The sequence below is a fragment of the Podarcis cretensis genome, assembly GCF_951804945.1.
Source record: "Podarcis cretensis genome assembly, chromosome: Z".
Lineage (NCBI taxonomy): Eukaryota > Metazoa > Chordata > Lepidosauria > Squamata > Lacertidae > Podarcis > Podarcis cretensis.
Window position 1 is genome coordinate 17,111,524 of NC_137184.1, and position 25,945 is coordinate 17,137,468.

Genomic DNA, 25,945 nt, shown 5'->3' on the forward strand with positions numbered 1-25,945 from the left:
GTTATCGGGTTTCTTGTCAAACCGTAGGCCTCCAAAAACAAGATTAGTCTCAGGGAGAAAGGGGGAAAGCTGATGGATGGGGCTAGCATAGGCTACGGCAGTGGAATTGTGTGTGTGTGTGTGTGTGTGTGTGTGTGTACCCATTATAAAAAAAATTCTGATTTCAATTTAAGTTAATCTCAACAGAACAGCCATTTCTCATAATAGTACATAACAGAAAATGGAGCAGTTTGCTGAAGTAACTGCCCACTAGGGTTGCCATGCGTCTGGAATTTCCCGGACATAGCCACTTTGTTCACCTAGAGAAGATGCTTACTCACCACAGGTGACTAGGTTGAGTGGAGATCTACAAGCCTGTCTATATTTAGAGACCACCATCTCCTACCTATTCGGCCTTGTTTAATCCCGTTTCTGCACACTCTAAATCCAATGACCACACAATAAACACAATTTGATATATAAGTGGCTTTCTGATTATACTTTTCTCAGTTTCTTTCTGAACACGGAGTGCTGCATATAAATTTCCAAACAAGGTAATTAGGCTGGGCCTGCCAAAACAGAACAGTTCTGACAGAAAATGGCAGCTGAATCTCATTTGTCCTTATTGCCAAGCGGGCAGACAACCTGGCCCCAGTTCCAGGCAAGTCTGGTGGGTCTAGGATTGATGGCTGCTGATGTCTGATGATAGAAATCAAGATACAGACAGGCTTGCAAAGAACAGGAAGACAGCAGGCTGATCCATTGTGGTCTGATGGATAGACCCCTAGGCAATAAACACTGTTCACATAATGGGGGTGCCCTGCCTGGCGATGAACAGGCTCTGTTCATCCCCAGCCCCCCAAAGAATGCAGATAACACAGATTACAGCTGCCTCTATTTATTTGCTATTACAGTGGAACGTGGGGTTGCGAACGTGATCCGTGCGAGAGGCACGTTCACAACCCGCAGCACCGCATCTGCGCACACGCAGGTCGTAATTTGGTGCGTCTGCGCATGCGCGAGTGCTGAAACCCGGAAGCAACCCGTTCCGGTACTTTCGGGTTCGGTGCGGTACGCAACCCGAAAACACATAACCTGAAGTGTCTGTAACCCGAGTTACCACTGTTTAGACTTTACTTTTTTGTCTGAGTTGCATCCAACCACTTTTAAAGGGGCCAGTGGTCTCCTGTATCTCCCACTGCAAAGAGACATGCAACAGATCACCATGATATCCAAGTAGCAAGTTCCTGCATTGCAGGGGGCTGAACCAGATTAACCTTTGGGGCTCTTCCAACTACAATTCTATGATTCTATGAAGTGCTGGAGGGGAGAGGAGGGGAGGGGAGGGGAGGGTATTGCATAGGGAAAATGCCACACTGTATAGGAAGCTTCTTGCAGAAACCAGCACTGGCCTGCAATCAACAATATTTGCAGCATCAACTGGGAAGGTGGTGATTTATTTTTATTTATTTTTATAGGCTGGAATCTGGCACGTGGGCATCCAGGACACACGTATTGAGGTCGGATGTACCCCGATGCAAGCCCGATTGTGGTGTTGTGTAAACAGAGGGGTCCGAGTGAGAATGTTTACTCAGGAACAATGGGGAGGCTGATTAACTGAGATGGGATAATAGCTGGACTGGGTACGTGGGTGTTTTGGCAATAATGACCTTTCGTACAGTCCTACCTCAGTTGCATTATTAACCCAGTCCCTCTGAGGCCACCTTGCCCAATCTAGAGGGGTGTTTGCATGGAGATGCACAGAAAGAGAGAAAGCCATGTCCTCTGGTTTTCAGTTTCCGTGCTCCACAGCCATTCCCCCTGGCTTCAGTCCCCACCTTGTCCCCTTTCTTGGCAAATCACAGCATCTGAAAGAACAGAGGGAAGTCTAAGAAAAACCCTTATTCACCCCAACCCCACCATGCAAATGCCAGCGATCTGGAGCACCAGAAGGAACAGCATGTCCAATGCCACAGCTGTGAAAACTGTCATACATCTGCTGTCTTTCTTAGCTGCTTTGCGTTTTGCTTCCTTTTCTCGGAGACCCTCATGCATATTTTACCATCGCCTGTAGCTCCACCATCATCAGATCTCATAACAATTGAGAGATTAAAATTGAATCTGAAAGGGAGATGTTAACAATGGTGAGGAAAAAAAGCGTTATTTCAGCTGGGGCCTGTGTCAGGGTCTGTCCTTCCTCCAGGGCCAGTTCAACAATTAGGCCAGGGGTAGGAAACCTAAGGCCCGGGGCTGGATGAGGCCCAATTGCCTTCTCAATCTGGCCAGCGGACGGTCTGGGAATCAGCATGTTTTTACATGAGTAGAATGTGTGCTTTTTAAAAAAATGCATCTCTGGGTTATTTGTGGGGCATGGGAATTTGTTCATCCCCCCCCCCAAAAAAAATATAGTCCAGCCCACCACATGGTCTGAGGGACAGTGGACTGGCCCACGAATGAAAAAGGTTGCTGACCCCTGAATTAGGCCAAGCAGGCATCTGCCCTGGATGCCACCATTGGGAAAGGTTGCTGGTCTCTGCTAGGTAAGCTGCTTTGCTGAGAACTGGAGATCCCAGCAGGGACTGAACCTGGGAGCTTTTTGCATGCCAGAGCAGAGAAGTCTGCCACTGAGCCATGACCCACCTGCTAAAAATGAATAAGATTCTAGTCCTCATCATTCTGATTAAAGGAATGAGAGCAGAACAGGAAGCTAGCCCGGTCTAGCTAAGTGTTGTCCACACTGACTGGCAGCAATTCTCCAGGGTTTCAGTCAAGGTTTTCCCTCCCAAGTCCTAACAGGAGATGCTGGGGACTGAACCTGCATGCAAAGCAAATGTTGTGCAACTGAGCTGCAGCCCTTTCCAGGACAAAGGTTGCTCCTGCCTCCATGAAAAGTCAAGTCATCTAGTTTGCCCCTGCCCACAGCAAAGGCTTGGGGGGGGGGCCCTTTTCCAGCACACTTGCTAGGTGAATGGGCTCACTTGCGAAGTCTGCCAGTGAAACAGTCCAGGAACTCTGTAGCCGCTGCCACCCTTGGCATACAGAAGGAAAAGCTATGTGTAAACATTTCAGTTGCACGCATTCATTTTCCCCTTCTTGCGTTTCCAATATTAATTGGATTATTATATCTGCAATGCTCCAGGAAAAAGGTTTCTTCCCTCCTTTCCTCGCCTGCCACTTCCTCCATGAAACCTTGTTGATAAAGCTCTTTGCCGTAAGAATGAAAAGCATCACCCTAATCTGTAGGAGCTGAGAAGTTTAAACTGAAACAATTAAACTGAAGACCCATTTTCCTGTTTAATTCAGCCTTTTATTCAGAAACATGAGATCTATTTTTATATTTTATTTTATTTTATTATTTTATTTTTGTGGAAAGAACCTTAGTTCAGCGGTAGAGCACCTGCTTTGCATGCAACTGCATCTTCAGGTAGGGCTGGGAGAGACGCCCTGACTGAAACCCTGGAAAGCCGCTGCTGCCAGCCTGTGTAGACAACACTGGGCTAAGATGGAGTAACAGTTTGACACAGTAGAAGGCAGCTTCTTGTCCTCCATTTCTTTTCTCAGGATGCAACCAGAAACTTTGCTCCATTTGCATTCATTTCCCTCGAAAGAAAATGAGGTCATGCAAGACTTCAAAGCACCAGTTTGTTTCCCAAATTCTTCCCAAAGGAGCCAACCTTTCAACATCCCGCCCTGTTTTGCTCAAGCGGTGACCCTATTCTGTCTTGCCTAAAAATCGAGTACATGATTATTATTTTTTAAGCTTCACATGCTACCATGTGGAAGATGAGTAAAATCATTTTAGCAAGTGGAGAAAAGCGAAAGTAGATGGTGCCTCCTAATTTTAAAATCAATTGAGAGTCCTCTAAGATTAGACTGATGGACCAATGGAGTCTACCAGTACTGTCCACTTTATAAAAAACATGAATCAAAGAAAAGTTGAATTCTACAGCCTGGTTATTTGATGATCATCCATATTCTGAGCCTCAGTTTCAATTAGGTGATTACTGTAAACTGAGGGGTGGGTAGGTAGTGTGGTGCAGTGGTTAGAGTTTTGTACTAGGATTTGGGACTGCCTGGTCCAGCATCCAGCCACTTCTGAAGTTCTTATGTGGTACTGGGGGTGGGGGGAGGCACCTAGAATGTCCTATGAACTGGCAGTTTTAGTAGAGTTGCTCTTCTTTTTTTTTGCTCTTTTTTTAGGGAATTTGCAAAAAATAAATAAATCCAACACTTCCAATATGAGCTGCCATACACCTGGGTTTCCTGGACATTTTAAGCGATAATTGAAAATTCTGGATGTACGGCATCCCTAAGCTTTATACAGTGACTATTGCTGATTTTCTAGTGCATACATGCACCTATATGATAGTTCAATTTATCATCTTTTCACACAGGCTCTGCCTCCTCACAGTTTTACAAATCGTCCCATTCTAGCCTGCATCATTTTATTTGCGTTTCGCTCTATCAAGTTTTATTACAACCTAGCGCTGGGACTTAATCATATGTATCTCACCGGTGCCGGGAAGGGGGGGGGGGGAATGCTACAAAACAGTATCTGAAGATTTGGCTTTGAAAATTGTGTTCATTTGCAGTACCCTTTTCATTTAAGGTGTGTGGCCCGGAAGTGTCTCCGGACAGCGCTGGCTCCCGGCCTCTTAAGTGAGATGGGCGCACAACCCTAGAGTCGGACACGACTGGCCCGTACGGGCAGGGGTACCTTTCATTTAAGGTGGTGGTGGTGATGGTATTGAGCGATTAAAATCCTGCAGAAGGAAGAAGCAAGAGAGAGGTGGTAGCTTCATTCTGCATCTCTGCACCCAGTTATAGAGCTGGGTAGGGAAGCTTTTTCAGCCTAAGGGCCACACCCCCCTAAGGGAAAGCCTTTAAAGGGCCACATTCCAGCAGTGGGAGTGGTGCAAGGGAAGAATCGTTGGGGAATGAATGGGACTCATACCTTTGAATGGCAGGCTACATTTCAACCACACAAAAGTCAGAGGGTGTGTGTGTGTGTGTGTGTGTGTGTGTGTGTGTGTGTCCCACCTTTTTTCTCCATGGGGCTCAGAGTGGCTTACACGGTTCTGCCCCTTCTTATTTAATCCCCACAACAATCCTGCGAGGTAGGTAAGGCTGAGAGTGAGTGACTGGCTCTAGGTTCCCCCAGTGAGAAGAAGAAGAAGAAGAGTTTGGACTTGATATCCCGCCTTTCACTCCCCTTAAGGAGTCTCAAAGCAGCTAACAATCTTCTTTCCCTTCCTCCCCCACAGCAAACACTCTGTGAAGTGAGTGGGGTGAGAGACTTCAAAGAAGTGTGACTAGCCCAAGGTCACCCAGCAGCTGTATGTGGAGGAGCGGAGACGCGAACCCGGTTCCCCAGATTACAAATCTACCGCTCTTAACCACTATACCATACTGGTGTCATGTGAGCGTCATGGTTTGTTAGGGATTCAAAACCTGATCTCCCAAGTCATAGACCAACACTCTAACCACTGCACCACACACTAGGAGCTTCCTCCCCACTCACTCTGCTCACCGACTCCTTTGCAAAATATCTTTCCTCCACACCTCACCAAGCCCCTCCCTTTACACCTTATCCCCCTTCCTTGCCTATCTTCCCACAAGTTGCCCCAAGGCCCTCCCCCTCCTGCCCAGCTCGCTCCAAGCCCCACCCACCCCTGTTTAAAGGCAAGGGCAGGTGCTTCACACAGCAGCTTGCTAAACCACTGTGTGAAGAGCTTCTCCCCCGCCTCTGTTAAACCTCTCTGCAGAGCATGAGGACACCCTGCTTTTTATGTACATAAGAAGATATGCACACAGGCACACACTGGATGGAGATCTAGGCAAGCATGAGGCATTTTCTTATTTTGAAGACACATTCCAGCCAGGCAAAATAACTTGAGGGAAGCTGGTGCGGTGAGAGTCACCTATGGAAACTCCCAGGTCTTGTCTAGATGATGCATTTGTATCCCACCCATGCTTCAAGGAGCCCCAGGTACCCCTCCTTTCATCTTCACAACAACCCTGTGAGGTAGGCTAGACAGAGTGAGGGCAACTGTTTTGGGAGATACACCAGACCATGATTTCAGGACTGACCCTAGAGTTACAACCTTGGATCTTTTTCAGAGATGGGAACCTGGCCTAACTTTGAACCATTCTCGCATCTTAGAGGACTGTGGTCAACAGAACTTTCTGCTTAGTGCACATGGTCAGCAGCACAGTCTATTCACAGCTGTTCTCAACCTGTGGGTCCCCAGATGTTGTTGGACTACAACTCCCATCTTCCCTGAGATCTGGCCTTGCTAGCTAGGGGTGATGGGAGTTTGCTGCCAAGGAGTGTGGTGGAGTCTGCTTCTTTGGAGGTCTTTAAGCAGAGGCTTGACAGCCATATGTCAGGAGTGCTCTGATGGTGTTTCCTGCTTGGCAGGGGGTTGGACTCGATGGCCCTTGTGGTCTCTTCCAACTCTATGATTCTGTGATTCTGAGTTGTAGTCCAACAACATCTGGGGACCCACAGGTTGAGAAAGGCTGGTCTATTGGAACTTACCTCAAAGTACACTAGGGTTCGGGGCAAAAAGTCAGCTAACCACTGGCATTGATCCTTGATACAAGTCCTGCACTATCTCTTCTCTGTAACATCATCTCTTTTTAATGTTAGTAAAGAGGGACTATTCCCTTGCAGACAAATCTTTCTGCTGTAGGTAACCTCCTTAACATGCACAGAACCTTGCCTTAACTCCCCAGTGTTGCAGACGGAGCGGATTTTACCTCCTCGCATAAGAAATAAATTCCCACCATATGACATAAAATTGTTCTAGATCCTCCATCTGTCTGTAGACCCACGGTTTATGTCTTATGGTTTCTGCAATAGCCAAACTCCGTAAATTCTTATACCACACAGCCAAATGCATTACTGGGCTGTTGAAATCCTGGCTGCAGCTAACATCCATGTCAAAATATCTTTGGAGTGACAATCTTTCAGGTCGTCCACCCACATATTCAGTAATGACAGTTGCAAGGAAGCTTGAACAGGGGATTTACGGTAATTATGTTAGATATTTCTTGATATGCTTGAGAAACCAGAGGGCATTCCCACCAAACATAGAAGAATTGAATGCTGCTGCATGCAGATTCACAGTTAATAACCCATTTGGGGATTTTCCTGACTTTTAAAAAATGTTGCTTCCTCCTCCTTCTCTGATACAGAAGCCAATTGCTCAATTAATTTCATCTCTTTAAAATACAATCTTCTGCAGTCAGGAGCCGCGCTAAGACTTTGGGTTTGTAACGATTGCACTCTCTCTCTAATTCCATTGCTATTGACCGGCTGAAGGGTGCCTTGTGAGCAAGTAAAGGGAAAGATGACCTAATGTGGGTGGATTTGAAGAATGAAAACCTCAGGGAGACAGAAATTAAATAAGGTTTGATGATTTTGAGATCCCAGTCACCTGGGAGCTGATGAAGCAGTGGGCCAGATGAGTGATTAGGGGTAGAGAGTATTTTATTTTATTTATTTTATATTATATTATATTTCACTGAGAGGTCGCTCAAATGGCAACAGTTTAGAGTAACTGTGAAGGGTTCAATCACAGAAAAAGACAGAAAGCAGGACTTGATTGCAACAGCTGTGTTCTTACCACCTGTGATTCCCAGAAGCTGGTGTTCTGAGCTAGACTGCCCCCGGGTATGGAGGTTCTGACAGTAGACCTCCATATGGAGAGCCCTTCTGAACTGAACCAAAGACCTAGCTAGTCCAGCATCCTGTTCTCACAGCAGCCAACCATATTCCCCTTATGGAAAGCCCACAAGCAAGACTCAAGCACAATAGCTTCCTCCCCTCCAGCGGTTTTCAGCAACTGATATTCAGAGGCATTCTTGCCTCTAGTCATGGAGGCAAAGTACAGCCACAATGCTTGATGGCCACCTGTCGCTTTCTCGCCAATCCAAGTTGGTGGCCATCACTGCCTTCTGCAGGAGGGAGTTCCATCATTTATGTGCTACATGAAGAAGCAGAATAGGGCACTATTAAGTAGGGAGCGTTCGGTACCAGAATTGCTTTGACATGTTTTATTGCTTTCATCGTCATCATCATCATCATTGAGTGTTAAAAACAATACAGCATTAAATATTAAAAACTTTCCTAAACAGGGCTGCCTTCAGATGTATTTTAAAAATAGGATACCTGCTTATTTCCTTCACATCTGAAGGGAGGGCGTTCCACAGGGCGGGCGCCACTACCGAGAAGGCCCTCTGTCTGGTTCCCTGTAACCTCACTTCTCGCAATGAGGGAATCGCCAGAAGGCCCTCAGCGCTGGATCTCAGTGTCCGGGCTGAACGATGGGGGTGGAGACACTCCTTCAGGTATACAGGACCGAGGCTGTTTAGGACTTTAAAGGTCAGCACCAATACTTTGAATTGTGCTCGGAAACGTACTGGGAGCCAATGCAGATCTCTCAGGGCTGGTGTTATGTGGTCCCGGCGGCCACTCCCAGTCACCAGTCTAGCTGCCACATTCTGGATTAATTGCAGTTTCCGGGTCACCTTCAAAGGTAGCCCCACGTAGAGCATATTGCAGTAGTCTAAGCGGGAGATAACTAGAGCATGCACCACTCTGGCAAGACAGTTACGGGCAGGTAGGGTCTCAGTCTGCGTACCAGATGGAGCTGGTAGACAGCCACCCTGGACACAGAATTAACCTGTGCCTCCATGGACGGCTGTGAGTCCAAAATGACGCCCAGGCTGCGCACCTGGTCCTTCAGGGGCACAGTTACCCCATTCAGGACCAGGGAGTCCCCCACACCCGCCCATGCCCTGTCCCCCAAAAACAGTCCTTCTGTCTTGTCAGGATTCAACTTGCACTTTGCTGCCCTGGACTCCACTGGGAGGAAGGGCAGATTATAATTTTAAATAAATAAATAATTTAGAAAAGTAATAGTTCCACTCTATTCTGCCTTGATCAGAACTCACCTGGAGTCCTGTGTCCAGTTCTTGGCACCACAATTTAAGAAGTATATTGACAAGATGGAACGTGTACAGAGGAGGGTGATGTCATTCTGTGCGTCTGCATATGCGCATGCGCGAGCAGCGAAACCCATAAGTAATCCTTTCCTGCACTTCCGGGTCGCTACGGGACGCAACCTGAAAACGCTCAACCTGAAGCAAACGTAACATGAGGTATGACTGTACCATACTTTTAGAAGACATCTGAAGGCAGGCCTGTTTAGGGAAGCTTTTAATGTTTGATAGGCTATTGTATTTTAATATTTTGTTGGAAGCCGCCCAGAGTGGCTGGGGAAACCCAGCCAGATGGGCAGGGTATAAATAATAAATTGCTATTATTATTATTATTATTATTATTATTATTATTATTAATCTGAGATTCCTGCATTGCAAGGGGTTGGATGACCCTTGGGGTTTCTTCCAACTCTACGATTCTATGAATCTATAAAATTAATATTCACGCTACTCTGTTGCAAGGTGAATGATGCCTTTCTAGATCACATCAAAGCGGCCATCACAACTCAGGAACTTGTACTGATGGCATTTGGGGGTTAAAAATAAAAAATAAACAATCTATCTCAGCCTATATGAGCTGTCAGAACCTTGACTCAGGGCATCAATCAAGCAGAACAGCCTGGCAAGAGTGCCACTTCTAGGGAGAACCAATCATATGTGCACACTATCCCAAGCTCTGAAGGAAAGGGGTTATGATCTTTGGATTCTTGAGAAACGACAGCAGCAAATCTGGCAAGGGAGTAGGGCAATGTCATGTTTTATATGTGCAAATGGCCAAGCAGAATGGGATACACCCAAAGTTATTTCTTAGGGCAGATTACATAAAGGGGCTTGTATGGAACTGCCAGGGAAGGTTCAATTCAATTCACATTTATATCCCACCTTTTCCTCCAAGGAGCAACGATATCTTGGGAGGTGGCCAAACCCGTGCCAAAAACCAGGTGAAGTCATACCAAGGCCAAGTTTCAGTCCGCCATCTTAATTCAAAATGGTGTCTGGCACCCAAACATCTATGCAGCCCCCCACTTGAGGAACCCTCATGCTGAGTTTGGCAACTACATTCCCACAGGTGGCTGAACCAAAAGGGCAAAATCACACCGAAATGATGTTTTGGTCTGTCATCTTGATTCAAAATGGCAGCCATATCCAAACATGGACAAAAACTTCCACCGCCTCCTTGAGAATCCTCATGCTGAGTTTAGAATGGCATCTCAAGAGACATCCAAACTTATAGAAAACAAATTGACACGTTCCAAAATGCACAGTAGATGTGGAGACCTGGGACAAGGGTGAAAGTGCAGGAGAAATGAAAACCGACAAATTCCTCCATCTCTAGTTGCTATTTAACAAATGCTTTTCTTGCATCTGTTTTATCACAAAGGTGTCAACGGCAAGAGAGGCCTATGGGCTTTATCTAGGGTTATGGGTAGATTCGACTCTAAGGCCTGCAGTTGCCGACCTTGCTAGGAAACAGTTACAAAAACTCACCGTGTGTGTGTGTGTGTGTGTGTGTGAGAGAGAGAGAGAGAGAGAGAGAGAGAGAGAGAGAACACGAACACCCACTTGTGTAAATTAAGAACTGGTGAGAAAGAGGCAGAATCTCCACAATTCATTCTGCAGATTCCTTGCAAGAACCCTTTCCCCTCCCCAATCATCCTTCTTTCTTTTCTCCAGCTCTTCTTGCCAGAGTAGAGCTAGAATTCAGCTAGGATGGGAGGGGGGGAGAGAGAGAGAGAGAGAGAGAGAGAGAGAGAGAGAGAGAGAGAGAGGAATAAAAAACAATTGACTGCAAGGCTTGAAATTTGTAGCAGATAAACTGCGACTGATCTAATTGCTGCCACCAACTACAGAGTTCTTTTCTGTCCTTCATGATTTGTCTTTGCTGGAAAGTTGTTGTAATGACTGTATGTACAATGACTGTAATGAATGGCGTGGGGGGGGGAATGGGGGATTGGTATGCTGATCTGAAGACAGGCTTTGCTTTGATCAGCCCTTACATATCTGGGACCCTAATTGTCCTCCAAAGGATTTTTATTTTTTAACAAACCCTGTCCTTTAATCTTATGCCACTTCATAATCTATTATTTTATGTTGCAGTCCTAACAATGTTTACTCAGAGGTTCCACTGACTTCAGTGGAGCTTTCTCTCAGGTAAGTGGTTTTTTGATTGGAGCCTTGGGGGTGTATATCCAGCTAAGGCTCCAACTATTCATAGAACTAATCACAGAACTGTAAAGTTGGAAGGGCCAAATCAAGCAACGTATAAATTTCATGAAGTAAAAAAAATAAAATTAACACTGTCAGTAATTCACTCTTCTTTGAGTATCTCATAAGCCTCCTCTTTACTGAGGTTTAGGCAACGTGCAAATTAAATCTATCCAGCAGTTCGAAGGCGGAGGATTAATCAATATAAAATAAAATGATATGAACCTGCAAAAAAACACAAAAACCCCACAATCCTGTCCAGCAAGTATCCCCTTTGAAAATGGGAACGATCCTTATTTGGTGCCATGCGCACACACCTCTTTGTGTGTGTCTTCCTCTACTGTGCAATTGGTCTTCTTTTCGTTTTGGCTAAATGATCTCATGCTCTAGCAAAAATGACACCACTGCTAAGTTCATTCACTCTCTCAGTCTTAATGGTGTGACACATAAGTAAAGCATCCCCTCACCCCTCTTCTCAGAACCACTCATTTCCTGCTAATTGTAGATTAAAATGCAACCCCAGTAGCAGGAGAGAGTCATTAAGGCAGCCCAGGAAAAAAATTAATGATTCAGGGAGAAGTTGCTAAGAGTTTCTCTCCCTTCATCCTTGGGGGGTACCGGTGGGAGGAGGGAAGCTTCCACCACCAGTAACTGCAAGAATTTCAGAGTCAAGCCATAATCTGGTTGTAGGTCTTTCTACATTTTTTTTATTTTTTTTATTTTTATTCATGGTATTTATAGCCCACCTCTTTCTCTAGGGAGCTCAAGGTGGGACACACAGTCCCCCCCCCCCCGAGTCTCTTCATATGACCCTCACAACAATCCTGTGAGGAAGGTTAGTCTGAGAGGCAGTGACTGGCCCAAGGTCAGCTGGTGAGCTTCGTGGCCCAGTGGGGATTTGAACCCTGGTCTCCCAGGTCTTAGTCCAGCATTCTAACCACTACACCACACTGGCTCTCCTTGTATGAACGAGGCAAGCAAGCGGAAGACGTAGCCAAAGACATACCTCTGGCGAAGCCAACAAGAGGGATCCTAGAGTTTTGTTTGGTGGCTTCAACATCATCGCCATAATCATAATTACTAGATGATACCACCCATAATCCCCTGTGAATACTCATCATATTGTAGTGTTGGAACAGGTTCGGAGAATGAGATGGAACAACTCCCCTACAAAGAAAGGATGCAGTGTTTGGGAGTCCCACAGGAGGCAATGATGGCCACCAACTTGGATGGCTTTAAACAAGGACTGGACCAATTCATGGACAAGGCGGCTATCGGTAGCCACTAGTTTGCCTCTACATAGTTCCACCCTTATTTCAGACATTGTGATTTACTGATATATTGTGATACTTTGCTGGTGATATATTGTGATGTTGAAAACCAGATGTCGCCAAGCCCAGACGGGGGGGGGGGGCATATGGACCACTTGGCCCAGGCCTCTGATTCCAAAGGGGGCCTCAGTCAGCATATTCACAATCACAGTGGATGCACTGGGGCAAAGGCGGAGGCACAAAGGCGGAGGTGGCGGCGGGCGGATTCCCTGGGGCCATGGCTGGCAGTGCGAGAGAAAAGTTTCCCCGGTGTCCAGGGCAAGGCCTGCGATCGGCTCCGCAGAGGAGCACGGAACAGGAGATGGGTGGGTGGAGGCGACCAAGGCTCCAGCAGCCAGCGCGCCGCGAACGTGATGGCGGACCATGTTTTTCATGCTGTTAAAAGTTAGTGAGTTTTTGTTTGAAATGTTGTTTGCCAAAAATTAAATCCACACATACCTTAAAGATAAGTGTGTTGGCTTTCTTATCGCTAGCTTTTTTTTTTTAATGATGAAAAATTGATGAAGATGTGGCCATTTGTTTAAAATTTTGTTGACCAGGAATATTACTTACACCCAAGGAGTACATACAGCTCAATGAGGATAAAATTTGGTGGAAACCATGTTTTTTAAAGAAATTGTGGCTTATGAGCAATAGTGGCTTTCTCACAAGCATACATCTTTTTTAAGAGTAGAATAAGAAGACGGAGAAGTTTTAATTATAATTTAATTATAATTAATAGTCAAATTTGTCTACTTAAAAAAAGATTTTTAAATACATCATTGAACTATTAAAAATTGTATAATACATTTTAGAATGAATAATGTATTTATTGTAAAATGTATTTAAAATTATAATACATTATTAAAAAATTACGTTATGTAAATATTTTTACAGGTGGGGGGCACATTATCTACCTGGCCTGGACCTCTGCCTGGCTCTGCAAGGCCCTGGATGTCGCCCAGCCCTATAAGCCAGGATGGCTCTGCTCTGCCTTCACTGTTGTAAGCAGCAATGCTTCTGAACACCAGTTGCTGGAAACTACAGGAGGCAAGAGCTGCTCTTGTGCTCAGGTCTAGCTTGCAGGCTTTCTACAAGGGGCATCTGTTTGGCCACTGTGGCAACAGTAAGATGGATGAGAAGGACATCTAAGAGGTTGTTCTTATGTGCCATTATAGTCATTAACATTATTGTTATTCTTGACATTTAAAGAACACTGCACAGCCACTTTCTCTAACGTGCTGCCACTTCAAATGCTGGGGGAACCAACTGCTATCACCCACAGCCACAGTGTTGACTGGGGTTAATGGAAGCTGGGGTCTAGTGACATTTGGAGAGAGACCAGTTTAATAATTTAAGAAGCTGGATCAAGCCAATCAAGTCCATCATACTGTTCTCACTGCGGCCAACCAGATGCCCATTATGGGAAGTCCACAAGCAGGACCCATGCACAACAGCACTGTTCCCTCCAGCTGTTTCCAGCAACTGGTATTCAGAGACATATTGCCTTCAATAGGAGAGGCAGAACATCAGAAAAGCCTGGCTGTTGGATCAGGCTAAAGTGAGCCCATCTAATCTAACATCCTGTCCTCTCAGTGGCCAACCAAATGCCCCAAAGTGAGGCCCATGAGCAAGACTGTACTGCAACAGCTTCTCCTCCCCCACACCTATGATGAGGATCTCTAAAGTTCTCCCCCAACTCCCTGCCTTTCACCACATTAAGCACATGCAATTGCGCAAACACAAAACTGCAAAATAAACTGCAAAATAAGAAATCTTGGAAATCAGTGTGTTATGTGGAATTCAGAGGTTTGAGCTGGGGTGCTCTAGTGAAGTGCACAAATGTTCCACAGAACATCAACAATGCTCCGGGTCTCTCATCTGAGGATGCAAGGCCAATCATGCGGGCCCCCCCCCACCCAAAACACTTGACATAGATTCTTTGTTTCCCCTATACCAAGATAACTATAGGAGACCACCTGTCCCTGAATGAAAACATTTTCCAGAAAACTGTATCCATTAGGAACAAGAAGAGAGCCTTTAGGTTGCTGCTTTCCCCCGGTCTCCAGGGATCTCTGCAGGCATGTTCTCTATAATGCAGAAAGATTCCGGCACTTTTGTCATGACTAATTTGAGCATTGTATACCAACAAAAGAGCTTTTGCGGCCTCGCCAGCAGAGACTTCTCCTCCCCTTGTTGTCTGGAGGCCTTCCGCAGAACTCCCGTCTTTAAAAAATTCACATGTCATTGCATTATGGTGCTTCCTGGGTGCCCCATTCTAAACCATCACTCAAGACATGATTATAATGATGCAAAACCTGCCCCTTAGTTTGCCTCTTTCCCTCCCCCGCAAGCCTGAGAAAGTCAATCAAATAGAATCAGATTTAAGGTTGTTGACTAGGTTAACGGGGGGGGGGGTGTAGAGAGAGATAACAGAACCCGAGAACTGTAGAATTGGATGGGTCCCAATGAGTCATCTAGTCGACCCTTCTACAATGCAGGAATCACAGCTAGATGTCCATGTTGGGAATGGATCTGGCCAGGCAGCCATGACATTTTGTCATAACCAACTCCGTATCCCATTACCTGCTTTACATTCCTCTGCTGGGTTGCCTTGCTTCATCCTCAGCTTTACAAGCTAAGTGCAGCTTAGAGCAAATGACTGGATCAGGGTCACCAAGAGTCCCTTTTAGCTGGGATTTGAACCCGGGTTCTCTTAAGGCCACTTTTGCACCATGCATTTAAAGCACTGTAATACCACTTTTAAAAGTCATGGCTTTCTCCAAAGAATTCTTAAGGAGACCCCTAGTAGTAGCATTCCCAGAGCAGTTTAAGAACCAATCCTTTTCACAGATACCATGGATAGTGCTCCCCCAGATTATCTCAGTGATCGAAGGGATGTTGATGATAAGGCAATTCTTAAGGTCTCCTGGGTCCAAGCTATTCAAGACTTCGTTCACTAGTGACAAGAACTTTGAACCTGGCCCAGTAGCAGGCAAGAAGCCGTGGCAGATCTTTTATCCTTGTTGTCAAAGAGGCGACATGATTGAAATTTTATAAAATAATGCCTGGCATGGAGAAAGTGGATGGAGAAAACTTTTCCTCCTTCTCTCCTAACTCTAGAACTCAAGGACACCCAGTGAAGCTGAATGTTAGACGATTCAGGACAGATAAAAAGAATCTAGATGGCTTTAAAAGAGGATTGGACAGATTCGTGGAGGAGGGGGCTATCCATGGCTACTAGCCAGGATAGCCTCCACAGCTGGAGGCAGCAATGCTTCTGAATACAAGTTGCTGGAAGCCACGGGAGGGGAAAATACAGTTATGTTTGGGTCCTCCTTGAGGGTAACAGGTAATGGGCATCCGGTTGGCCACCATAAGCACAGGATGCCAGAGTAGATAGGGCATTGGTCTGATTCATATAAATGTTAAGAAAGCAAACAAACAAATGAAGTTGTGCTGATAGATCCAGCATGCGCTCCAACTGCCCAAAGCAGTTTTCCTCAGTTTGGCTTTCCATATTTTCCTCAAAACAAAATAAAAAAATTCCTTCCATATTTTCCTCAGTTTGGCTTTCCATGTTCTCAATTTTTGTTTTGTCATTGGGATAACCAGAGGCAAAAGGATGCAGCATCCTGCCCAGAGGCATGATTCACAAGACAGGTGTCTCCCCAAGGCAATTCAGCGTACGTCTGCATAGGACAGCACTATTAGATGGCTCTGCTCTGCCTCCACAGTTGGAGGCAGTAATGCTTCTGAGTGCCAGTTGCTGGAAGCCACGGGAGGGGACAGTTTGCTCTTGTGCTCAAATCCTGCTTGCAGATTTCCCATAGGCATCTTCTGGCCAGCCACTGTGAGGACAGGATGCTGGACTAAATGAGCCACTGGCCTGATCCAGGGTCTTAGGCTCTTTTGCCATTTTAAAGCTGTGGTTGTCTTTCCCAAAAATGTGCAATCTCTCTCTTTCTCTCTCTCTCTCTCTCTCTCACACACACACACAACACTGAAGCCTATTGTCCCAAGGAAAGAAGGAATGAAAGATTAGAGACAGAGAAGATTTTTGTTGGAAATGCACAAACTTAAATCAAGAGGCTCTGAGTTTACAGCCTGTCTGGCAAGCATATGAATTAAGTCAAGAGATTTTATGGGTAATCCTGCGATCACAGAACTTAATCTATTTAGGCTACTGGACAGTGGCTGCTTTAATAAGGAAGGCAAGAAGGCCAACCCCTGATGGACATTAAGGGCTTCTCAGTTCCTTGGCTTGCCTGCTTTTGCCACCCTCCTATTTTCAAGAAAGACTCACTCAGTCAAAACAGCCAGGCTGCTGTCGGCAGGTGCAGCCTGTGGAACAGATGTTTCCAGCTTAAAATACTCAGAAAGTCTGCACAGGAAGGACTCCCCCATTTTTTAAAAAAGAAAATGAATCAATTACAGATTCCTGTGTTTGTTCAACTGTGCAACAGCATGAGCTCTCAGTTTCATTGCACTGCAAAATGGCCCAGCATTATTGCAAGGCCCTGTGTTTTTCATTTTAAAGGTATCTGTTACTCTGCCTTCCCACTGGCAGCTGTGGACAGCCTCACACCAGCTAATTTAGGGAAGCTCACAAAATCAAGGCTGTTTACATTTGCCATCAAGGTAACCGAAATTGCATACTGTAGCATATCGTGTTTTGCAAACTGGGGAGCTTATGTTCATGCGCGGATCAGCCACTTCCAAATAAATTAAGTCGTTAAGAGGCTCAGGGAGCCCAAAGCACCCACCTGCTGTCAAGGAGGCTGCCTACTGTCTCTGTGTGATGACTGTGCCTCCTTTCACTCAGCCTTTGCTGCAGGTGCATCACTGTGCCACGTTTCCACATGAATCATACTCTCAGTACAGTGGCATCATTTGCCTTGCCAGGGAGCTGTCTGTCATGCCTCTGCATGAGTTGTTGCTCTGGGTCAGCCTTACAGAAACACAGAAATCTGCCTTATGCCAAGTCAGATGTGGTCCATCTAGTTGTCTTCACTGACTGGCAGCAGCTCTCCAGGGTTCTAGACAAGGAGTCTCACCCAACCCCACCTGGAGATGCTATTGATGATTGAACTTTGGGCTCTTCTGAATGCAAAGCAGACGTTCTACCACTGAGCTGTGGCCCTGCCCAGGGCAGATGCAATAGGTTGGAGTCAGAATTATAGAGTTGGAAGTGACCCCTAGAGGCATCTAGTCCAACGCCATGCAATGCAGAAACCAGCAAAATAATCCATGACAGATGGTCATGCAACCTCTGCTTGAAAACCTCCAAGGAAGGAAAGTCCACTACCTCTCAAGGGAGTCTATTCTATTGTCAAGCAGCTCTTACTATCAAAAAGTTCTTCCTAGTGTTTAGTTGAAATCTCTTTCTTGTAACCTGAAGCCATTGATTCAGGTCCTACCCTCTGTAGAAGGAGAAAGCAAGCTTGTTCCATCTTCCATGTGACAACCCTTTAGATATCTGAAGGTGGCTCCTCTCAAGTCTCCTCTAATCCAGGCTAAACATACCCAATTCCCTTAACTGTTCCTCTTTTAAGTCTTGATTTCTAGACCCGTCTTGGTCACCCTTCTCTGCACACCTTCCAGCTTGTCATTATATAGTCGATCTGCCTTGAGCATGGACATAATGAAGGAACAAAGTTCTTTTTGCAAGAGAAAACTTTCAGGGGAGCATCATCTTTTTAAGCATGGAGGGAAATGAAGGGGAAGCACCCAATATATTTGCAACTTGCTCAGGCTTTGCTGTGACCGATTAACCTTCATCTGCACACATTACAGTCTGCTAAAGCTAGGAACCCCTAGTTTGCTTGTGTGTATTTGTGTGTTTGGGTAAATGCAGGTGGAGTAAGGTGGCAATGTGTTGCTAATTGGAAATGGCAGAGAGCCGGATGGAGGATGGAGCTAGGGCAAACAAAGCCAGCTGCCCACCCACCCACCGTCCAGGCCACAGTCTGACTGCTGTCGCGCCAAACAGCTCTGTGGGGGTTCCCTTTGAGACATTGCTTTCATCAGCAGCTAAGGACCCTGAAATCCAGCGAGTTCTCTTTCCCCCTCCTTCCATTGCCAGAAACACGACCATGGCAAGCACGTTCTCCACAAGGCAGGGTTTTTTGGGGGGAGAGGGCCTTTCCCAGTGCTGAATGTAGTCAATTGTTAGGCAATGGTCAAGGGATGCCAGGTGGAAGCTTTCCAATCAGTCCAGCCCTGTTGCCTGTTTTGTGGGCTTTGGTGGAAATCAAAACCACCTCCTGGTTGGCCTCCTGCCTTGGTCAACCCCAAACATGCTGGGATCATGTTATCTTTCTCTCTGATGCTTCAGGGTGGTTTGTGCCATGGAGCAGAAGCACCTACACTTTGGAACTCCCTGCCTGTTGACATCAGGCAGGGGCCTTCACTATACCCTTTTCAGTGCCTGCTAAAAACATTTTTGTTCAAGCAAGCCAGTCCAGATATATAGAAAGAAGAAGACGTGAGTTTTAATCTGTTTTTAGTTTATTGTTATTTTAACTTTTTTGAAAGTCTTGAATTGTTGTTAATTCTTCGTGTGTGAGTGTGAGTGTGTGTACTACAAAAAACCTAAAAGAAAACCTAAAAAGAAAGGAAGGAATTGCTGGCAAAAGCAACAAACACACCCATCAAAAGACATGGCTCAGTCACTCAGTTGCTAACCCAAACAAGCGCCTTCATTTTTCTTAAGTTGACTTGTGACTCAATATCCCCCTGCCAGGATTTTTTTCATAGCAAGATCCCACACACATGACCCATTAATTCAGAACTGCAGAGTCATTAAATACTCCCTCTTTTAAAACCATCCCTGGCAAGCTGAAAAGAAGAGTCAAAGGGAAGAGAGAGGGGTGTCTGCTAAGTTAATGAGTGCTTTGAATTATAGTCCCCCGAAAGAGAGGAAGTGAGACAGAGAGAGTATATAACACGAAGATTTGCTCAGAAAACATGGTTGGCTCCCTTTCCAGATCATCCTGGCCACCAACCGCCCTGGAGATCTCAATCTATATTTATCTAGGCACATCTCATTACACCATGCTCCGGAAAATTAAAGAGCCGGCGAGGAACTGGCTTTTATGTTGCCACTACTGTTAGCCAAAGGCTTTGGCCTACATTGTAATTTTGCATAATTCACTGAGAGGTTAATATGCCAAACCCTGGAGGCTGGGAGTCACTCTTTGGCCACAGCTAATGCTAGATGGGCAGCGGGGGGTGGTATTTGTCTTGCACTACAAGGAATGAATAGGCAGGAGGTCCAAGGTTTACTTGAAATAGGGGGCATCCCTCTTTGTTCCAGTTGAGAGCTGCTGCCAGTCAGTGTATGCAATACGAAGCCAGATGAACCAAAGCTCTTGTTCATTATATAAGGCCACATTCACACCATACATTCAAAGTACTGTGATGCTATTTTAAACGGCCATGGTTTCTTCCCTCCCAAAATCCTGGAAGCTGTAGTTTGTTAAGGGCACAGAGAGTTGTTCAGAGACCTCTATTCCTCTCATAGGGCTGCAACTGCAGGAGATTGGCCTAGATGACACTTTTGGCTCCATCCCGCTCTACAGTTCTATGATTCTCTGAATTTCCAGGGTGGTGTAACAATCACTACCTTCTCCCCCGGAACTCTGGGAACTGTAGCTCTGTAACAGAGGAACAGAGGTCTTCTAACAACTCTTAGCACCTTTAACAAACCACAGATCCCACAATCCTTGGGGAGAAAGCCCCCACACTCCGTTTTGTCCCTACAGCAACCCTGTGAGATGGAGTTAGGCTAAGTGAGACATTGACCAGCCCAAGGCAAGCTTTGTGGCAAAGTGGGAGGACTGGAACCCAGATCCAGTCCAAGCCCGGTACTCTAACAGCTATACCACACTGCCCCCCCCCCATTTTCTCCTGAGAAGTGTTTGCTGCAGTGCTGCTTGCTTCCCCTCACATCCAGCAGGTGGAAGTAAGTTGTTCTGATTCTGTTCTGGCAAGATTAGAAAGTTTATTTCTCATTCCAAAATTATCAATCCTCTTTTTCCCTGTCTATGGGAAAGCAGAGAGGTCAGAATACAAAAATAGACCTCTTTAAGGTGATACCTAAACCCAGCAACCCTGCCCCGCATGGAGCACTTACTGTATTATTAAACAACAATGCAGATCCAAGCTTTGCATATCAAACACTCCAGTACCACAAAAGAGTCCATATTTTTAAAAACGCATTCAAATCTGTGCAGAGCAAAGCTACAGAGCAAGGCTGGTTGTGTGACATACACAGACATACAGTCATACCTTGGGTTGAATTAGCTTCGGGTTAAGCATTTTCGGGTTGTGCTCTGCGGCAACCCAGAAGTAACGGAGCGTGTTACTTCCAGGTTTCACCACTCACGCATGCGCAGATGCTCAAAATGATGTGACATCCATGCGCAAAAGCGGCAAATTGCGACCTGCGCACGCGTAGACACAGGTTGCGTTAGCTTCAGGATACGAACGGGGCTCCGGAACGGATCCCATTCGCATCCAGAGGTACCACTGGATTTTGGCCTTTCAGCATCTGAATGAAAGGTTTTGCAGACAATAGTGGCTTAAAACGCAGTGAGGTCGTTTTTGCCCATTGGGCTGCAAGTTTATACATTGCTGTGCACACAGAGAGGCAGGGATGCACATTACCAGTTTGGTTTCTCTGCACCTGCAGTCACCCCCAAATTCCTATTCATGAAACTGTCATCTGAGCATGTACAATAACTGTCTCAAATGAACACACCTCAGATGAACTGCAAAACCAATGAGGCATATGTTTTCATATTGTCATATTGAACAGAAGCTGGTTTGAGGGAAGACACATCAAATTTCTGAAGAAACTACAGGATCAATATGGATTGTGGCTAATGTTGTACATGCTCAGAGAAAGTGAACCAGAAAAAGCTCTGTTCTCATATGTATCTCATCTCCACCACCAACCCAGCTGACGGCAACTGACTCCTGCTATCAACTATGTAAGATGACATGGCCAAGAATCTTCTTTTATTTTCCTCACAGGCAAATAAAACAGCTGAAAAAGTTTCTACTCAGGAAGAAAACACAGAGGTACTACACTCCTGACAGACACAGGCCAAGGATTTCAAATGCTGGGAGTGCTGTCGCCGTACATATTTGGCTCAGAAGCCATTTAGAAATGGTCTCTCTAGATTCTCATTTGACACACAATGCAGCATGGACCTCTGATTCTGGACAGAAAGACACCAAAAGCAATGAGGGGGAGATCAACCATTCTTTTGCATGGGTTCCCTTGGATTGCATGAAAATATGTTTATTATATATTTATTTTCTTAAAGGAGGAAAAAATCAGCCACAGGACAGAGACAGTGTACAGGGGTGGTTACAAGAAGGTCTCCCATCCAAGCCAGGACCAAGCCCTGCCTTGCTCAGCTTCAGCAAAGTAGCCTTGTGTGCCTCCAGACCCCGGGACCCATTATTTTATATTTATTAGTCACTTCATAATATTGTTTCTTGCAATTGACTTGCATATACAAAAAGGCAAACACATGCTCTTACCTTGCCAAAATCCCGCACATCGAAGAGATCAAAAGGGTCAAACAGCTCGCTGTTCCGCAGGCCAAATTTGTCATGGCACACTTTGAGGAAAGTCCGGATGTTCTTCAAGCAGAGGAACTTGAGCCAAGAGAAGAGAAGAAAGAATTCAAGGGTCATTTCATTGCGGTAGATATTTACCTGGTTCACAAAGGAAAATGCACTGAAACAGATTTACACTAGTCATTTTAGTACAGTTCACGTACATCTTCACAGCTATCCCATGATTGCCACCTCCCCACTGAGGATTGTGAGCAACAGAGATTCCCTTGCTTCTTAATGCATCTACGGAAGAGGAAACAGCTGACTTTAGCTCACAGTACATACTCTTAGCTGCAACAGACATTTTCCTACTCGTGTGTGTGCTTGTTAAGAAGCTACAGATCTGAATTATGGCACTTCTTTTTATTTTGGTTTGCAGCAAAAAAATAATAAAAAAATCTGTTTAAGGATTTGATCATTGCTCTTTTTTTACACCAAAACTCTCCAGCATGAATCAAAATATAGACGTCCCCCGACTTATGCAGGGGTTGCGTTCAGGGCCCCTGTGCACATCAGTGACATCACGTAAAGTGGGGAGCACCCTCCAAAAAGTCTCTAAATGACTATTTTCCCCTGCTCCTCAACTCTCTCTCTCCTGTTCTCTCTTCACACAGCTCTCTCTTCAAGTAAAGTTGAAGCTCTGGGGTTGGCTGGAGGACACAGAGGAAAGTGTCTGCTGCTGCGTTACTGCCTGCATCAGATGCTAGGCAGGGAGGCTAAGCAACATAAACAAAGCCCTGTGTCTCCAGTCTCTTTGGGGCTTCCTCCACCCTCACTGATGTCCTTTTCGGCCTCAGGGGAGGGTCTCTTTGCTAGCCATGAGGACTCTCCAGCTCTCTCTTGCCATTTCCTGGTATGATTCTGTTTATGTGTGTAGGTAGAACACGTGTGAGTGTGGGGGTGCCTGTACAGCAAAAGAAATCTATACAGTCAAAACTCGGTTGTCAAACGTAATCTGTTCTGGAAGCCCATTAGGCTTCCAAAATGTTCAACAACCAAGGCACGGCTTCCGATTGGTTGCAAAAGCTTCCTGCACTCAAGCAGAAGCCAAGCCACATCGCACGTTTGGCTTCCGAAAAACATTCGACAACTGGAGCATTTACTTCCAGGTTTTCAGCGTTCGGGAGCTAAAGTATTCCAAAACAGAGGCTTTTGGGAACCGAGGTTTGACTGTACAACTAAATCAATCAAATGCAAAAAAGCACACAAAAAGCATTCCCATGCACACAAACCACCTTACCCTCACAACACCTAAACCAAGAGTAAGAAACATTTTTTCATCCTGAGGCAGCAAGAGCCACTACCACAATTTAAAGACGCATTCCTGCCAGGCAGCAGGTTTTGTGGGCTATTCATAGTGTTAATGCATGGGTAGGCAAACTAAGGCCCGGGGGCTGGATCCAGCCCAATCGCCTTCTAAATCCGGCCCACGGACAGTCCAGGAATCAGCGTGTTTTTACATGAGTAGAATGTGTGCTTTTATTTAAAATGCATCTCTGGCTTATCTGTGGGGCCTGCCTGCTGTTTTTACATGGGTAGAATGTGTGCTTTTATTTAAAATGCATCTCTGTGTTATTTGTGGGGTATAGGAATTCGTTCATTCCCCCCTCCCCAAAATATAGTCTGGCCCCCCACAAGGCCTGAGGGGCAGTGGACCGGCCCCCTGCTGAAAAAGTTTGCTGACTCCTGTGTTAATGTCAGCTAGAAATAAAGGGGTTTGTTTTATTTTTTATTCTTATTATTGATTTTATCTTTTCCCCTGTTATATGTGCCAATTTAAAAAATAATAATTGTGGAGGGATTCAAAAACCAAACATTAGCATGTCCTTGTTGGTGAGGCATTTTCCTTTTCAATCGGCTTTTTCCAGCTCTGCAATATTCCTAAGTGAGATGAGGATGGCCAGAAGTGTTGTATTATTTTATTTTTAGGTCAGCTGAATGTATCATCTTCTTCTTTTTCATATATAAGAAAAGGAACCGGCAGAGCGGGGATGGACTGTGGGGTAGCTCCCCAAAGGCTTGGCACACGGTCAAAGCTCAGCCAAGCATCCAGATCACTTCTGAGAGCTAATGCAATCCCTCTTTTTCCTAGAAAGTGGGAGGCTGCCTCTCTGACAAGGGCAGTAATGGAGTGATAGAGTGTGACCATTTTGCAAGACAGCATCCCTCTCGCTCTCTCCTGGGGCCCTGCGAGAAGCACCCAAAAACGTTTTAATATGCTGAAATCGAGCAAAAGAAAGGGTCTCACTTACAATAAATGGATGACCAACTTGCACAAGGTGACGGGGGAGATCAGGGTGCTGGGTGGGGAGTCTGCAAAGACCCCTCATAGAAGAGCCCCTAAGTGACCACAGGGAAAAAGAGATTGCCATTGCCAGGTTGGGGGGTGAGATTTATTTAGAGCATTTGTACCCCATTCTTCAGCCAAAAAGGCTCACAAAGCAGCTTACATACAATCGGTGAAACCAAGACAATCCCTACCCACAGGATAACAATCTAAAAGAATATGATACACAAGGTTAAAGGAACAGGGAGGGAAGAGGAAAACCAAAACTCAGGCAGCAATTTCTAAACAGTTGCTCTTATAATGACCAGCTGGCACAGTTGAGGGGCAGGTAGGGCCTGATGGAGCTGAGTCTCCAGCAAAGCTGATGGACTGAGTCATTCTGCTCCTATTTCTCCTGATGAGGCAGTCTGGTGGGATGGCTACCCTCATGCTGACAGGTGAGGGAGAGGAAGCCTGATGGAGCTGGCCTGCTGAAGCAGGGCCAATGGAGGGTGCTCTGCTTTGCAGGATGGATGGATGCAGGATACATTGTTGATTTGTTCAGGTTTACACCTCAACATAATGAGGGAGTTTCTGCATGGGGCTCCACTTTCAGACCACTGAGGCTCCTCCACTCACGACAGCTGCACACATCCAGCAAGGTAAATCAAGTTTTCCAAATGGATGAGTAGGGATATAAATCGTTTTTAGCTTGTTATTATTTTCTTGTTTGGTTTTACATTTTTATATTGTTGTAGACCTCTGTGATATATCCTTACGATACAGCAGTATGTAAATATTTTTACAAATTAATAATGACTAAGGAGGCAGTCATTTCTGTCCCATCCAGCATCAGCTGCAATGAGTGCTGTTTCTATTCTGCTACAGTTCAGCTTCTGCTAAATTTGTTATTTGTCTTGTTAGCTGCTGTGGCAGAAGATAACATAATTAATTTCATTGTATTTGAATGGAAGGGAAGCGTCAAAAACAACATAAACAAATATGGTAATGATTTACATGCAAATGCTGAATAGATTCGCTTGCATGCTTTCCATTCCTGACCCCAGACGGACTGCAGGAATCTCTGCTCCCACTTGCTGTTAAATTGCCCAAACATCCCCCTACTAAGAGTCCTCTCCCACACACTGCTAGTTTCTGTCTAGGATTAAAATATCACCTTGGCCAACTTTCAGGTACAGGGTGAAACTCTGTTCTGTGCTTCCACACTGTTTTGTGATCAGATGGTCCTGATTGCTGACTGGGGACCAGGGGCAGAGAATACCCTTCCCCCGCCCCAACTGAAAATGGCCACACTGCTGTTCCATTATAATTCCTCCATGCAAATTATGATGCAACTGAACTGGGAGTACCATGTACAGTTCTGGCCATCTTATCTCAAACAGGACATTTGTAGAGCTGGAAAAGGTTCATAAAACGGCAACCAAATTGTTCAATGGGCTGGAGCAACTCCCCTATAAAGAAAGGCTGCAATGTTTGGAATTTTTTAGTTTGGAGAAAGGGCAAGTAAGATAGAACATTATGC

The 25,945-nt window shown here is 45.5% G+C and overlaps 1 protein-coding gene across 5 annotated transcripts in view; it reads right to left on the reverse strand.

Annotated features, from left to right (window-relative positions):
- Nucleotides 1-25,945, reverse strand: part of VAV2 (vav guanine nucleotide exchange factor 2) — a 155,501-nt gene that overhangs the window by 94,026 nt on the left and 35,530 nt on the right. For all 5 annotated transcript variants that reach the window (XM_079961265.1, XM_079961262.1, XM_079961263.1 and 2 more), the window contains exon 2: nt 22,059-22,175. In XM_079961265.1, coding sequence (XP_079817391.1) covers nt 22,059-22,175 — 117 coding nt within the window. The remainder of the gene's footprint in view (nt 1-22,058; nt 22,176-25,945) is intronic.